Genomic DNA, 17,842 nt, shown 5'->3' with positions numbered 1-17,842 from the left:
AACCACATGGAAAAGAATGAAACTGGACCACTATCTTACACCATACACAAAAATTGACTCAAAATGGATGATCTCAGAGTCCTGGGATCGAGTCCCGCATCGGGCTCTCTGCTTAGCAGAGAGCCTGCTTTCCTCTCTCTCTCTCTGCCTGCCTCTCCATCTACTTGTGATTTCTCTCTGTCAAATAAATAAATAAAATCTTTAAAAAAAAAAAAACTTGAATATAAACTTGAATATAATATAAGCCATGAAACTCCTAGAAGAAAACATAGGCAATAAGCTTCCTGACATCACTCTTGGCTATATTTTTTTTAGATCTGACTCCAATGGCAATAGCAATAAAAACCAAAATAAATAAATGAAACTGTATCAAACTAAAAAGCTTCTGTACAGCAAAGGAAACCATCAGCAAAATAAAACGGCAACCTACTGAATGGGAGAAGATATTCACAAATCACTAATCTGGTAAAGGATTAAATATCCAAATTATAAAAAGAACTATATAACTCAATATAATTTAAAATCTAATTTAAAAATGGGCAGAGAACCTAAAGAGATACTTTTCTAAAGACATACAGATGGCCAACAGGCACATGAAAACATGCTCTCAGCATCAGTAACTACCAGAGAAATGTATCTCAAAACCATGAGATATATAATCTCACATCTGTCAGGATGGCTATTACCAAAAAGATAAGAAATAACAAGTATTGGTGAGGATGTAGAGAAAAGGGAGCTACTGGGTACTATTGTGAATATAAATTGGTGCAGCCATAATGGAAGGCAATATGGCGGTCCCTCAAAAAACTAAAAACGTAACTACCATATGGTCCAGCAAGTCTACTTCCAGGTATTTATCTGAAGAAAATGAAAGCACTAATTCAAAAAGGCATATGCACCCCTATGCTCACTGCAGCATTATTCACAACAGCCAAGAAAAGGAAACAACCAAAGTGCCCATTGATGGATGAGCAGATACACAAGATGTACACAACTCCCCTCCACCCTGACACACGCACAAAAGAATATGACTTCAGTCTCGAAAAAGAATGGAATCTTGTCATCTGTGACATGGATGGACCCTGTGGTATTACGCTAAGTGAAATAAGTCAGAGAAAGACAAATGTATTATTTCACTTATATGTAGAATCTAAAACACAAAAGAAGAAACAAAACTCAGATCAGAGAACAGATTGGTGGTTGCCAGAGTGCAGGGGAGCAGGGAGGGTGGGCATAAGTCACGTCATGGGTTGTAATGTTCAACATGGTGACTACAGTCAATAACACCGAGTTGCATGTTACTTTAATTTTATATGGTGATGGGGAAAACTAGACTCATTGTGGTGATCATTTTGTAGTGTATATAAATATCAAGTCATTGTGTTGTACACCTGAAGCCAATACGATGTTATATGTCACCTACACCTCAACAACAAAAAATATGGATGTGATACTAAATGTTAATCCCTGAAAAGATTAGTTTAGCAAGTGCATGACAGACTCAATCAACCACGTTATTAATAATCACTGCCCAAGGCCTTTGAAGTTAAAGAAAGCTGTCAGGCTGAGGGAAGGGGAGGCGGAATGCTTTAGATAACATGAAAGATTATGACAAGGCTATTGGAAAGTGACTAAATCCCCTGCACCAAGGAAAATCAATCCAAGGAGCTAAGGTACAGAGACAAAGACAGTATAATTTGACCTAGAGTTAACTGCAACTTAAGTCAACATAATGCTATATACGTGGGTATTATACATATTTTCATTATGTTCTAGTGACAAGAATTCAGAAAAAGTGATGGGTTGTCCCATAGTAAGACTAATAAAAGTATCACCTCTTATCTGACTCTGATTTTGACATTTGTGACCTGTCTCGTTAATGACAGAAGTACAAAAACAGTTCACATTCATTTTGCTGTTATCAAGAAGACTGGCTGGTTAAGATTCAAAGGAACTGCTGGCATGTGAATTCAATGAAACTATAATTATCTTCACAGGGAAACCACTGAAAACACAGAAATACAAACACAGATCTTTAAAAAATCTTTAAAAACTAAGAGCTAAAAGGCAAAATTGATTCCATTTATAAGACAATTATGAGAAAGCAATATATATAAGTAATTGGCCTTCAAAGAATAAGTGGCCTCTGTTTCTAGCTAATGAGATTTCATTTAAAATTGTTAACTGGGGGTAATGAAAGCAGCACAGGAACCAATACTAACAGCAAATATTCAGTTTTTCTAAGGAGTATGATAAGAATTTGTCCTTCTGATACAAAGAACTCTGAAAAATCATACAGTAACAAAGCCAAGCCTAGATCCTATAGTATTAAAATAATAAGACATAATACACTAAACACAATAACTCAGAAGCCAATTAAAATAAATTAAAAATAAGAAATACATTTACATGAAAAAAATGATAAGCATAGGATATCCTGAGTTTTCTTTTTAAAATTATAAAAAAACACAAAAAGTAATATCCATCTGAAAGGCTGTCATAATGATTAAATAACATACATAAAATTCATAAGAGTGTATGGTACACAGTAAAAGCTTAAAAAATGGCAGCTATCATTATTATAACCAGAAGGAAGAATAACTTCATTAATAAGAGCTTTCAAACTGGACTCACCACCACCTCCTCCCTACTTCATCTTCATTTTGAGCACAAGAATGTGATCACTATTAGCCGATTAGAGAGCTTTTGGCCAGATCGTGACCAGATCTCACTTGGAAACCAAGATGATGGAAAAAGTAAGAGTACCGGAGGAGGCACTGGCTAGCAAAAAACATATTCTGACATTATTTATAGGCAGTACTCATAAGGCGAGGGCTCACTCACAGTGACACGAAGGTAAGGAGTTAAAAGAAAATCAAGGCAATTTAGAAGTCTTAAAGATGAAAGGAAATTGCTGTGACATGAAGCCCTCATGAAAAGTAAAAATATTTCCAGAGAGAGCTATAAGATTCTTTGCTAGATCCATTTTGATTTAATTTGAAAACAATTTAAGACTCATCATCTTTTCGCCTGCCAACTAAGAGTAAGGATACTTATTTTATCTCTAGGAAGATCTTGATTTCTTTTTCTCTGTTTTATGAAGCATTTAATTCCTTTCTGATCCCAATATGGAATTTATATTTTAATAATTCTACTTTTTTCCCCACTAAAGTCAGGATCATTTCCTGTACTCATCTAACCCTAAAAATAAAGTGACAAAAAAAGAAAAAAAGCTACTTCAAGTCTGGGAGCATATTCTTGGGAAGGACATTTAAGGCTACATGTAGGAAAGGGTAAAGCATGAGAAAGATCCCACAGGGGAAGGTGCAAATTAAAGGCTACATGTACTGGCAGAACAGAGCTCCTAAAAGACAGTGAATGAAAATGTAATCAAATGGCTTCTCTTCTCTACTCCTTAATGGAAGCGCAGTCTGTGACTGAGCAATCTCTTAACAAAGGTTCTGAAAGTTTCCAGGTGGCTTATTAACAGATTTACCTATTTATTCCCAAGTTTAGAATTTGCTTCTTTTCAGACATTCCAAGAGTCAAACTGAGAAAATTTCTATTTCTCAGGAAAACATTAATAAATAAGAGCTTGGATTTTATTGCCTTTGCCCACTCTACTGACACTGTTCTTTTCTTCTTTAAAAACAACCCAAATATACCCCTCTCTGAACTATGTATTGATCTTAGTGAAATAAAAGAACTCTTTTTGAATTTTCCTATAAAGTGGCTCATAAAAATAGGCCTAGAGACAGTGACTTAAAACCAGACAAACCCAGATCTCCGATCCCATCAGTTTCTCCATCCTACAAGCACACGTAAGGCTCGAAAAGAAAAATTAATAATGCCCAAACAGCTGGTGAAGCGCATAGACACAGAAACATTTTCTATCCTGGTCATACCAGCTATCACATAAGATACTGTCGAAGTCTTCAACTTACCACTCACTTAGAAAGGGTTCTAACCTTTTAAAAATCACATACTAATTAATTAACATCAGCAATATTATGTCAGGGATCTCAGACCACACTCATAATGGCTTCTTTGTCAAGTAAGCAAAGAAACGATGTTATTTTGTTTGCCTGGAAGCTCACATCTGTTCCACTGAAATGCAAATATCTTGGATCCCTACTAAAGAGTGTGGATGTCCACATAAATGATATCTCTGTTACAGAGAAAGAAGCAGCTGCTGCACTTGCTGGAATGTCTTCGGCTTTGTATCAGATGCTCCTGTTTGGTTACAACCAGGCTTCCAGTCTGCCCAATGCCAAACTTCATGCTTTAGCAAGGGGAGAAAAGTCTAGATGCCAGAAACACACCAGACCTCTCAGATAAAGGGGTAGAAGCATGCTTCCACTGGACTAAGATTGGTCCTCTTTGTTAGCACCAAACTCTCATTACTTAGTTCTTCACAGACTAAATTACAGCTTCTCTCAGAGAAGAGGACCTAGATAATGAAAAGGAATTAAAGTAGATATTATGGTAGAAATTCCAAGGCCAAATATCCCAAGGTCAGGCAAAGCAGCATCTGAGGCCAAAACAAGAAAGTGATGGAATTCAATAGGCAGCACTCTGGGGTACTTGGGCTTCCCCAGTCTTTGTCTGGCCTCACGGCCCTACCTGTACCCCAATCATGGGCACCACCTCCTCAATCCACAGCAAGTCCAATGGAGCTGAGGGTCGAGTTTGTCGGTGGTGAATTCGGCGCAGACGCAGAAGGTACAGGATGATGGCCAATAGCACCACCAGGATGCAGGCGAAGAAGAGATAGTGGTTGTAGACAAAGGAGAGGCGGAACCAGCTGCCATGGGCCTGCCGGATACCTTCTTGCCGTAGATCCCTAGGAAGAACAGGAAGGTGGAAAGTCATGTTAATTTCAAAAAGAGACAGCTATGCTGACTTAAAAGGCCAGTGGTATCCCACTTTATGCTATTTGTGTAAATATGCCAGGATACTAGCTCCACAGCGCAAGCAAAGCTAAAGAATGTCTCCAGTCTGAGGACTGCTGTGTGGTTCCTCCTGCACTTTCTTTGCCAGGGCCTACAGGGGGAGGGAGCATCATAGGCCTACATCCTCCAGGATCTGGGGAAAAAACTAGAAGGCAAAAAAAATGAACAGTAAGAGAAGTCAGAGAGGCAGGCAGAGAGAGAGAGGAGGAAGCAGGCTCCCTGCTGAGCAGAGAGCTTGATGCAGGGCTCGATCCCAGAACCCTGAGATCATGACCTGAGCCAAAGGCAGAGGCTTAACCCACTGAGCCACCCAGGCGCCCCTCTATAACCTTAGTCTCAATAGTGACCCCATACCATTCCCTAAACACATGCATCCAGTTTGTAAATACAGTACTAACAAGAACAGGGCGGCCCCTAAATTCAATCAAGACATCAGAGTGCATCTAAATCTTTAAAACAAAATTGACTGTGCTTCCTGAGGGGTTAGGCTCTGTCTAGAGAAAGCAGTCACCTGGTCAGTAGTACTGTAGTCTGGAAAAAAGTAAGGAGACCTATAAGCCAAAGGGCAGCAGACTGTGTGCTTAAGAACAGAAGCCACTCTTTAGTCTAGACACCAGGTCCATTGTTGTTTTGTTGGACCTGCAGTGTTTTTTTTAAATGTCAATCTCCAAACTGAAAAGCCTGCCTGGAAAATATGACAGATGAGAACTGGCAGATGCTGGGACAGCTATGCATGGGGGCCACCAGCCCTCCATCTGGATAACATAATCTCTAGCTCCCCACTTGTCTCACCTCTCTCTGCCACCTGCCTTCTGAGGTTAGAGAAACAGGCAGCAAAGATTAAAAATTCATTTTAGTTTATCTGAAATAATCCAGAGGAAAGAGAACCTAAAAATTATCCCATATATCTTAAGGTACATAGAGCAAGACATCAGGCAATCACGGTTTGATGACAATGCCCCCCCTGAAGGGCTTCTCATGTGCTTTGTTCTCATTCTGGCCCACCAAAAAGCCTTCTAAGTCAATGACATGATCTCTAGAGTGACTCTACCATTAGGAAAGACTGCCCTACACACACAGCCTTACTCAGTTCTCTAGTCCAGTGTTTTCTGTAGCAACTGAAGAATGGCATTTTAGTTGATCACTTGCTATCTTAGAACTAGTTAAGTAACAGCTCAATCCCAAAGACTGATTTATTATGGATAAACAAATAAAACTGAATTCCTGAAATTGAAAAGCTAAAGAACAGACTATGGATTAAATTTTCAGCCTTCTTTCTGTTTCAACATGCCTGGGTAGTAATAATAGTTCGCAGTGTAGTAGAGTAATAAAGGGAGTTAGTTTGGATGCTTTTTTGAGGGAGAGGGGTCACTTACAAAACCTATTCTGAAACACCAACCAACATCCTCTGATCTCAAGATACCAGTTCAGTTCACTTTACCTGAGTGGTAAGAATCGTGTTTTATACAGAATGGCTCCCAGTGTCCACTGAACCTCTCGGTCATATACCAGCTGGGCTGTCCGCAGGTGCGGGTAGTCATAGGGAAAATGGAATCCTTCATGAAGGACTTGGTACATCCAAGCCGATTTAAAACACTGATATCTGTGTGACAAAAAAAATATTTTTTTTGAAGAAGAAGGAAAAAAAGAATTCTAATGCTTTCTACGTACTTCCACTGGATGTCAAAAAAAGACCTTTCTCTCGCCATTTCACCTTCTTCGCCTCTAGGTGGAGCCAAACCTGAGCCTACTTTATCTTGAAGTTCACCACAAAGGCGAAGAATGCCTTTATGCAGTAATGTTATTGTAACTGTGATTTTTTTCTTTTTTCTTTCTTTTTTTTTTTTAAGAGAGCGAAAGAGGGTAGCGGAGAGGCAGATGGAGAAGGGAGAGAAGCTCAAGCAGGCTCCATGCCTAGCACCCGACGGCGGGCTCAGTCTCACAACCCTGAAGTCACAACCTTAGCCATGATCAAGAGTCAGATGCTTAACTGAGCCACTCAGGTGCCCCCTTTTTCTTTTTGAGTCCTTATCTTCAAGGAGCCTGCTGAAGTATCTACAAGTCTACTTATATCATACCTAGGATTTGCTTCAAAAAAAAAAAATTCCAACTGTGGTAAGAGGGAAGTAGAAAGTGGGAAAATAGATGCAACAAGATTGGGCAGAAGTTGGTAACTGTTCGTAAGAAGCAGGGTGACAGGCACAAGGGAGTTCATGATACTGTTCTATTTTTATGTTCAAGATTTTACAAATATTTACAAAAATGGGAGGGCTGATGAGCCAAATTGGCAAAATATTGGCATTTGTTGAAATGGATGAGGTTTGTATTACTTTTCTTTCTACCTTTCTGCATGTTCCATATTTTAATTAAAAAATCCCACTACTTTTGATTTCAAGCCACTCATCGAGAACATTTTAGTGACCCTGGTTTTCAATGACTTCGCTAAACTAGGCTTACCGTTTTGGCCCCTATTGCTCAGGAAACCAAATCTAAAAAAACAAAATTTTCCTTCAACATAAAACCCCATCTGTACTCTTACTTGCTCTCTCCCTCATTATAATCTGCCATCTACACTTTCAGGCCACATCTAAGAGAAAAAAGGAAGCTACTTACTTGAGTCGATGTTCATCTGCGTGAGATGAAAAGAGGCCATTCTTGAATCTCTGGGTTAGTACTGACCAGGCCATGCCACAGTAATCCTGGAACAGCCACACAGGAATGGTATGACATGAAATTAAAGCCAAACTCTGTAACTTCCCTACACTCACAGCTGCTCCATGTCTAAAGTTACTCGTGGGCTACTAGATGACAAAGGAAAACAGAAGCGCCATCCTCATTCAAAAGACATTGTGCAACACAAGTGCCAAAATGCAGGCTGCTATAGGTCTCCTTTCTATTCCCCTCACCTCAGGTCCAACACAGAGTCAGCCCGACACAACTCCTGCTCTTCAGCTTCAGGCAGGGGAAGGGGAGGACCAGGAAGAGCAACATCAAAGCCAAAGGGAGCCTCATTCTGCCCTGTGTCAGTCTAACACATCAGACTAAAGTAGATGGTACAGAATGGTCAAAATTCTACCACTGGCCTGACTCCACGTTGTAGTTCTCCTCAAAGGAATCATTCCTTTGATTCCTTTTGCTCTGATCAGTAAACTAACATTTCCTGAATGTCTACTTTGTGCCAGGTGCTATTCTAGGTGCCAGGGAGATTTGGCATTGAACAAAACAGAAAAAACTTTCTGTCCTCACGAAGCTTACCTTCTAGTGGTGATACAGCAACCAAATACATACATATACATGCTTGCATACATCCAACATGCACATACACATACGTACAGAGTGTTAGATGACATAAGTGCTCACAGGAAAATTAAAGCAGGAAAGGGAAACAGGTAATACTGGGAAGGGCTGCAGTTCTGGACATGATTGCTAGGGAAGGAATTACTGGGAAAGTAACGGTTGAGTCAAAGTGAAAGAGAACAAAATTATCTCTTTTACCTGGGAAAGAGAACATATTAAGCCACTAGCAACTTGGGCAAGCAATAACTTGAGCCCTTTGGTGTTCAAGGAAATAGAATCTGAAGAAGTTTTAAAATGAGAGAAAGATGCGGGCCATGGACATTTAGGGAGCCCTGGATGCTGGAAAGGAAAAGGAATATGAGTGTATTCCTGGAGGCTAGAGAAGAAAGAACAAATACAAACCAGGTTTTCCTCAATATTTCTCTCTTTTAAAAACAAACAAACAAACAAAAAAACATTCTATTTGGGGTGCCTGGGTGGCTCAGTGGGTTAAGCCTCTGCCTTCAGCTTCAGTCATGATCTCAGGGTCCTGAGATCAAGCCCCGCATCGGGCTCTCTGCTCGGCTTCTCCCTCTCTCTCTGCCTGCATCTGCCTACTTGTGATCTCTCTGTCAAATAAATAAATAAAATCTTTAAAAAAAATTTAAAAAAACCATTCTGTTTATTTATTTGGGAGACAGAGAGCATGTTGGGGTGGGGCAGAGGGAGAGGGAGAAACAGACTCCCCTGATAAGCAGGAAACCCAATGTGGGGCTTCATTCCAGGACCCTGAAATCATGACCTGAGCTAAAGGAGACGCTTAACCAACTGAGCCACCCAGGCGTCCCCCCTCAATATTTCTTAGGGACTGCTTTTAGGGAACAGAATGCCACACACACTACAGATATATTTTTTTAAAAGATTTACTTATTTATTTATTTCAGAGAGAGAGAAAGCACAAGTGGGAGGGGCGGGGGGGAGGGAGAGAGAATCTCATGACTCCATGCTGAGCACAGAGGCTAACTGAGGGCTTGATCTCATGACCCTGAGAGCAGGACCTGAGCTGAAACCAAGAGTTGGATGCTTAACTGACTACCACCCAGGCACCCCACAGATATTATTAAATTGCAAGTCTTCTATCCAGAGAACCCTAGAGAACTGTACCAAAGCAGAAAAGGAAAGAATAAAAAATGTAAGGAAGGACAGATTTTTCCAGATCAGAAAGATGAGCGAAACTTCAGAAATGAATCTAAATTAAAGAAGGAGATCGGGTGCCTGTGTAGCTCAGCTGCTGAACATCACACTCTTGGTTTCAGCTCAGGTCGTGATCTCGGGGTCATGGGATCAAGCCCTGCACTGGGCTCTGTGTTCATTGTGGAGTATGCTTGAGATTCTCTCCTTCTTCCTCCCCGTCTGCCATTCCCCCAACTGTGCATGCACACATGCTCTCTCTCTCAAATAAATAAAATCTTAAAAATAATTAAAGGAGCTATACTATCCCTCTGCCCCTCCCCCGCTTACCTGCTCACTCTCTCTAAAACAAATAAGATTTTTTTTAAAAAGGAGGAGCTACAGAAAGCTGGCTAAACTTTTGCCTATTCAGGTAACCAATGATTTAAGCTTATAAGTGGCTAATGCCCTAGATATGCTCTAAACGAATTTTTATTTCTTCTGCATTTTAGTTTAGTTTTTTTTTTTTTTTAAAGATTTTATTCATTTATCTGAGAGAGAATGAGTGAGAGAGGAGAAGGTCAGAGGGAGAAGCAGACTCCCCAAGGAGCTGGGAGCCCGATGCGGGACTCGATCTTGGAAGTCCGGGATCATGACCTGAGCCCAAGGCAATTGCTCAACCAACTGAGCCACCCAGGCACCCCTGCATTTTAGTTTTAAGTAATACTTCCACTGACATTGCTTTTCCCAACATCTTTCTAATATTCCAAGTGACCCTGTAGGCCATTTTGGCCTCCTAATGAATCCTACCAAGAAAATGAAAATGCACTTGCCCACCTGTGTGACATCATTTCCAAAAGCACATTACAACTAAGAATACCCAGTAAGGGGAAAAATATCTGGGGAAGACACTTTTGGCCACAAACATTAAACAAGATTATTAGAAAACTAAAGGAAAAACTGTTAGCCACCACAACAATTTTGGACTTGGATGATAATTTGGGTGATCACGGCATGCATGGAAACCTAAGCTTAACAAACTAGAAGAGAACTGGCATAACAGGTTCCTTAACTTCTGAGTCTACTTTCTCATCTATAAAATGAGGGCCCATAGGGCCCCTGTAGGGAAGAATCCAGGGACATCAGGCATGCAGAGCTCTTTGCACATCTAGCACAAAGTTAGGCACCCAATCAATGGCTGCAGCTGGCACGAGTCACCTTTTTTGTAAGTAATTTACCTGGGCAGCCTTGGCAAATGTTGGCCCGTGATAGCGGCCACCAATGCGTAACACATCCTCTGTACAGTAAAAAAACTCAGAGAAACCATAGAATTCGCTGTTGTTGAAGTCAATTGGCGACTGGTAGATGCCATTCAGCGAGGCCTGGCTGGTGTTGGAGCGAGCCAGCAGGGGGCTCAGCATTGCCCCGCAGGACGCCCAGTCTCCCCTTCCTCGGATGTGCAGCACCTGGCTGTTCCTCTCCACCACATCTGTGAGGCCCACGGGCAGGCAGGGATCCAGAAATGGACTATCCGGACTCAGACCGATCTTCTGGCCCAGCAACCTGTCACAATGACAAAAACACACAGAACACATCACTTATGTACACAATCTCTTCTAAGAAACGCTTAGTTTAAGAAATTTGGCCTAAGAATGTGCTTCACAGATTATCTTGTTTTACATGGCATCCCTAGAATTAGCAGCAGTCATAACACATCAAAATTTACCTTAAGCAAATTCAATTTAGTGGAAGGAAGGATGGATGGAGGGAGGGAGAGAAATATGGCAGTGATCAAATTTTGTTCAACCGTTCAGTCCACATGTACATCTCCCAGGATAGAGTAAAACTGGAAATATTAATCTGGGGGTCTCCTTCTAGTCTTCATCCCCAATGGCCTCTTAAAAGTGTCAAGATCTCAGGGCACCTGGGTGGCTTAGTCAGTTGAGTGGCTGCCTTCAGCCCAGGTCATGATCTTGGAATCCCAGGATCAAGCCCCACATGGGGCTTCCTGCTCAGAGAAAAGACTGACTACTTCTCCCTCTGCCTATTGCTTCCCCTGCTTATCCTCTATGTCTCTCTCACTCTTGTTCGATAAATCAATGAAATAAATCAAAGAAATCTTAAAAAAAAAAAAAAAAAACAGTGTCAAGATTTCATCCACCAAGTGCAGTTCTAATATCTAACAAAACACCTGGGAGGAGGTGAAGAGGGAAGGCCCTGGAGAGGCTCCTGAGGAGGAGACCATATCAGTGGTGCAGTGACAACTGCTGGCAATAGCAAGGAGGACATGCCTGGCCCCTTGCAGGGACAGGGAGGGGGGGGCAGGTTTTCATCCCCACCGTGGCCGTCACATGGTTCTGGCTGTTTCAAGGCAGCACTTGTCCAGCAACAATATTCCCATTCCTAAGGGGATGAAATACAGATCTAGCCAAGAACAGAAATTAGGTGAAGACCAAATAATGTTGCCAACCACAGTTAATTGTTCACCAGTTCCTAAAGAGACACCTGTTGAAGAGTGGACTTCCTGGGATAAAGATGCCCCCACAAGGTTAAAGACTGAAGGAGAGAGTGAGAATGTGGCAACAGCACAAAATGCTTTAGGACTGGAACCTATTTTAAAGGTGTGACACCAACTATGAAAAAACAAAACGAAACCTCAAAAAAATCTTATTAAGAACGAACCTGGGGTGCCTGGGTGGCTCAGTCAGTTCAGTATCCAAATCTTGATATCAAGTCATGATCTCAGGGTTGTGAGATTGAGCCCCAATTCGGGCTCCACCCTGGGCGTGGGGCCTGCTCGAGATTCTCTTTCTCCCTCTCCTCCTACTGCCACCCCTGCTCGCTCTTTAGCTCTCTCTTAAGAAAGAAAGAAAGAAAGAAAGAAAGAAAGAAAGAAAGAAAGAAAGAAAGAAAGAAGAAGAGAAGAAGAGGAAGGAACCATTATGTCCTGACATCCCAGGAAACACAGGTTTCTCTAGATTAGCAGCAAAACGAGATGAAGAATAAATCTTCTGATCTAGGAACTTAGAAAATACCAGTGAATGGGATGATGATGAAGCAGCCTGGTTCTGAGCAGAAAACAGCAAAGCGTATAGGGCAACAGAACAAGACAGTAAGGCAATGGAAGAGGAAACACAGCAGCTAACAAAACAACAAAACTGGTGTGAAACTCTCCTAGCTGTTCTCCAGATGCTGCGGTGCTGGCAGCCCAAGCAACAGGAGTACAGATGTGGGAGTATTTTCAGAATGCAAACACACTGCCTGATTTTAATGCATTCATTATTCCTCTGGGATAAGAGATTTCTCCCAAAATACCATGAACTCTTGGTAGTTGAGACGCACAAAAACAAAAAAGAATTATGAGACAGGATTTTCTTTAACATGGTCCCAATATAAGACAATTGCTGTGGAGAGGTTCCTACAAACAGGCTATTCCATTACTTCTTCAAACTAGAGTTTCTAGCAAAACAAATGGGGGTAAATAATTTTATGGTGAAAAAAACTCTGTCGTCTATTATGCTTCCTTCAGTGCACATAACGATAACAATTTTAAATAATTTAAAAAATCTCACAACTATTTGTATATTATGGCCTAAATACTTCACGGGTACTCAAATGAGGAGTCTGTGATCTGTCCATGCTGCAGGGAAAATTGGCTATTCTGAATTTAATGAGAGAAAAATGTAAAGGTTAATTTTGACTACATGCTTTTTATCTTTTACACATACTATGGACCTCACTTCCACATAAGATACAACCCCATGTAATTCAACAAAAATGTCATCCGTGCTGAGGGAACTGCTAAGAGCTATATCATACTGCATGCACATTGTAAATTAAGAACTTAATCTCACTGGGGCTCATGGGTGGCTCAGTCGGTTAAGCATCTGCCTTCGGCTAAGGTCATGATCCCAGGGCTCTGGGACTGAGCCCAGCATCGGGCTCGCTGCTCAGTGGGCAGCCCTGCTTCTCCCCGTCCTTCTGCTTGCTGCTCCCCCTGCTTGTGCTCACTCTCTCTGTCAAATAAATTTTTTTTTTAAATCTTAAAAAAAAAAAAGAACTTAATCTCATTTATCCTGTAATACCATTTCTGAAAGAGAACACTGCAAGAGGTCCCAATAAGCTGCTGTACTTTTTTGAGTCTGAACTGCAAAGACCATAAGGCACCCTCACCTAGATTGGGTGGGACAACTAACAGAGGGTCTCTAAGCGACACTACCCCATTGGCAGGAATGGTCAAGAAGAAGGAGGAAGCAAGGACATAACTATCTTAGTAGGGTAGGAGTATTTCCTCCTCGTACCTGCACCCTGACGACATTCTATTTCAGAGGCACAGAGTCCCATGTCAAACGTACCTATTTTTTTTTTTTAAAGATTTTATTTATTTATTTGACAGAGAGAAATTACAAGTACACTGAGAGGCAGGGAGAGAGAGAGAGAAGGAAGCAGGCTCCCTGCTGAGCAGAGAGCCCGATGCGGGACTCAATCCCAGGACCCTGAGACCATGACCCGAGCCGAAGGCAGCGGCTTAACCCACTGAGCCACCCAGGCACCCCTCAAACGTACCTATTTTTGGTAAGGGTTTCATTTAGCACAAGGTCTTCATAGCGCTGCCGAGCAAAGTTACCCCCAAAACCCAGGAAGGTCGTGACATAAACCCTATACACGTGTTCAGTATGTTGCACATCACAGCCCAGGTTGAATTCAGCCAGCAGGATCTTTGCTTCTTCTTCCTAAAATACAATGTAAAGAGAAAAAAGGGAATTTTAATTTTGGCTGATTGACAGAAAGTTATGACATCACTAATACACCAGTCTTCTAACTACTCTTTTAAGATAGAGATGATAGCGTTGTCTCATTCTCATAGCATTATTTTCAACAAAGGCAAAATGACAAGCCTATCTAAAACAGTACAGAGACTAAATACCAAATTAGAGATCACAACACTGTAGTTCTATAGAAAATAGACTCATAATTACAGATGATGTCACTTTCTTGCATGGACTTTTCTGATTTTCTAATTCTCCAAAATGAGAATGTACTATTTTTTATCATTAGGAAAAAAAGTCCCTTAATAAAAATAAATTTAAGGAATTTGGGAGAGTACCATGTTACCTATTCTATGGGTTTTTCTAAAACTACTGAAGAAGATCTAATGTTTCCTATGACAAGGACTGGGATTAGGAAGGTTCAGTTTTGCTGGAGCTCCCATAAAAAGGGCTCTATTTTTTTTAACTTTAGGCACATGAGTTGAATTAAGTATACTCCTCAGTTCAAGGTACATTATTACAGCAAAGCCCCATTTTTGCTTTATTTATTTACTTCCTTTTATCCTCATATTCACTCCCATTTCCACTCCCCACAGGCAACCATTCTAATGTACTTAATGCATAATATATTTTTGTACGTACTGTTGTAAAATGAAATTATTGCTTTGAATGTATTTGTTTTTAATTTATGAAGATGCTATTGTGCCCAGCAATTTCACTAAGTATATTCACAAGAGGAGTGAAAACTATGACTGATCAAACATGTGTATGAGAATGTTCACAGCAGCATTATCCATAACAGCCAAAAACTGGAAATAAAACCCAAAAATCCATCAACTGATGAATGAATAAACAAAATGTGGCATAATAAACAAAACCATGCCTTTAGTTTACTTGTTGACTACATACTAACAAATACAGACTAAAATTAAAATGTCTTACAATCTAGTTCCCCAAATTTCCAAACCTTGCACAGACCCCTGCTGTTTGTCAAACCCACAGTTCCAACAATCTTGCTGGCTATTTATACACATCTGTTCCTCGGGTATTTCAAATTCAACATACTCAAAACTGAACTCACCTTGTCATAGTACTTGGGCTAGAGACCAGAAAGTCGCTCTCACCCAAACCACCCAGGCCATCCTGATTTGCTTAGCATCAACCCACCCTTTACCCTGGGGTCTCTCTAGTGACTGAGTTCTTTCCCCTACCAAGTATCTAGGCAGGCCCCTCAGCATCACAGGCTATCCCTCTCTGTCCTGCCGATACCACTTCATTGCACTGGTGCTTTAAATTCCAAAATACACCTGAAATCTGTCCCCTACTCCATTTCCATTGCCTAGTTTATCCCTTATTATTTCTCACCCAAGGTTCCCTGACCTACATTTCTTTCTCCCACTAATATCAAAATTATTTTCCTAACAAATCAATTAGCCCACAGTCATACAATACAAAGCTGGAAAGGACTTTGGGAATTTTATTTCACAGGTGATGAAACTGAGGTCCATATGACTGCCCTTCTCAAAAATCTTTGCTGATTCTCCTCCATCTACAGATAAAAAAGTGAAATTCCCCAGCATGGCACCCAAGACTCCTCACCATCTAACTTCATCTTCTCTTCCTAGACTTAGCTGTGCCATACTGAAAATTTTACACCGCAACAAGATATTCACCACTCCCTGGACATTCTGGACTCTTTGCTTTTCCTTTTGTGCCCTCGTGCATACTGCTGCTGCTATACAGGTGGCCTTCCTCCACCTCCACTATGCAAAAGCCTACTATCACCCACGACCCAGGTAACAAGCCAGGATGACTCTCATTCATGGAGCAGGGGACATTGGATAGGGACATTACTGGATCTGGTAGAGGCCAGAGATGCTGCTAAACATTTTATAAACTGGACAGCTACACCAAACACTTAACCAGCCCAAAATGTGAATAGTGCCATTAATGAGAAACCCTGGTTTAGATGAAATAATAGCACTGTCATGGTCTGCCTGTTATCACAGGCTGTTTTCACTGATAGATTATAAGCTTTTGGGGAGCAGTATAATATGTCTTATTCCTTACCCATAATAGATGTTTAAAAACTGTCTGCATTTCTTTTTCTTCTCTGTGCTAAAACTACTTCAAGATACATTCTTTACACCCTAGTTAGGTAAGGAATATTAGAAGCAAAAGAATGGAATTACAAGTTAGGGAAAGGAAGTAACATTTAATAAACAAGTATATATCAAATACCATGCTCTGGGATTTATATGTATTATCATGTTTAATCATCACGCAGCCTTAGAAGACAGGAGTATAATTATAATTGCTAAAATATATTAAACATTTATCACATACTGGTTAAGTCTGTTAAGTCTTTACACACATGGTGTCATTTCATCCTCCCAACTTTATGAAGTAGATACTATTATTATTCTCTTTTTATATATGAGGAAATTAAGACTCAAACGGGTAACCTACCCAAGGTAATATAAGCTAGCAACTATGTGAACAAATATTTGGACCTAGGTAGGTTGGTCTATGTCCAAAGACAGTGCCTTTCATCTTAAATACTGGCATTTCAGGGCGCCTGGGTGGCTCAATGGGTTGAAGCCTCTGCCTTCGGCTCGGGTCCTGATCCCAGGATCCTGGGATCAAAACCCGCATTGGGCTCTCTGCTTGGCAGGGAGCCTGCTTCCCTTCCTCTCTCTCTGCCTGCCTCTCTGCCTACTTGTGATCTCTGTCAAATAAATAAATAAATAATCTTAAAAAACAAAAACAAAAACTGGCATTTCTAGCAACCAAATTTCCCTAAAAGGTAAAATACCTGTTTTGGAGGAAGGACAGAAGTTGAGGTAGGAACTTCATAAGCAATTTGAAGAGAGGCTCCTCCCATATCCAGTATCCCTACTGTTCTTCTGCGCCCTGCTGCCAGTTCCTGGGGAGCTTCGGCATCGGATTCTAAAATAAATAAGGGAATAGAAAGGATCTAGTAATTAAAAAACAAAATTAAATAAAAAAGAAAAACCCAAAATGGAAATCCCTTAAAAAATAAAGAGCAAACAGGGGCGCCTGGGTGACTCAGTTGAGTTGAGCCTCTGCCTTAGGCTTGGGTCATAATCTCAGGGTCCTGGGATAAAGGCCCACATCGGGCTCTCTGCTCAGCGGGGAGCCTGCTTCCCCTCCTCCTCTGCCTCCCTCTCTGCCTAGTTGTGATCTTTCTTTCTGCCAAATAAATAAATAAAATCTTTTTTAAAAAATAAAATAAAAATAAAGAGCAAGCTGAAATATATTAATCTAACTATATCAACTATATATTATAGAGAATTCTTTCAAGTAACTTACAACAGCATTTTTATTATATCCCTTATAGAATGTATCTTAATGACAAAAGGCAAATAGATATCTTAAACTGCATTTTAGTAGTCTTATTGATAATAATTTTATTGGTATCATTGTTTTTAAATCATTAAGCATATTATTATGAAATAAAGCAAATATTTATATTAGTATCTTTAGAAACATAATCAGCATAAAAAACCTAAGAGTATAAAATCAAACATATTAAGCAATAACCTTATAACTTTAAATATGAATTGGAACTACCACTGTGAAATCATGATTTATTTTTCTCTAAAAACACATATTTTCTAGGTCTGTTCACTGAAAGGGCCTAAGAGCAAGGAT

General features: G+C 40.5%; 1 protein-coding gene across 1 annotated transcript in view; it reads right to left on the bottom strand.

Moving 5' to 3' along the window:
• Positions 1 to 1,965: 1,965 nt before the first annotated feature.
• Positions 1,966 to 17,842, bottom strand: part of ENTPD7 (ectonucleoside triphosphate diphosphohydrolase 7) — a 40,282-nt gene continuing 24,405 nt past the window's right edge. The window contains exons 8-13 of the mRNA XM_082722262.1: positions 16,983 to 17,116; positions 13,965 to 14,131; positions 10,637 to 10,961; positions 7,566 to 7,651; positions 6,394 to 6,555; positions 1,966 to 4,843 (exon numbers count right to left, since the gene is read on the bottom strand). Coding sequence (XP_082578388.1) covers positions 4,612 to 4,843; positions 6,394 to 6,555; positions 7,566 to 7,651; positions 10,637 to 10,961; positions 13,965 to 14,131; positions 16,983 to 17,116 — 1,106 coding nt within the window. The 3' untranslated portion in view covers positions 1,966 to 4,611. The remainder of the gene's footprint in view (positions 4,844 to 6,393; positions 6,556 to 7,565; positions 7,652 to 10,636; positions 10,962 to 13,964; positions 14,132 to 16,982; positions 17,117 to 17,842) is intronic.

This window comes from Mustela nivalis (assembly GCF_964662115.1).
Source record: "Mustela nivalis genome assembly, chromosome: 2".
In the NCBI taxonomy this organism is placed as follows: domain Eukaryota; kingdom Metazoa; phylum Chordata; class Mammalia; order Carnivora; family Mustelidae; genus Mustela; species Mustela nivalis.
The sequence above is the reverse complement of the archived record's forward strand: the minus strand, read 5'-3'. Positions and strand labels throughout refer to the sequence as shown.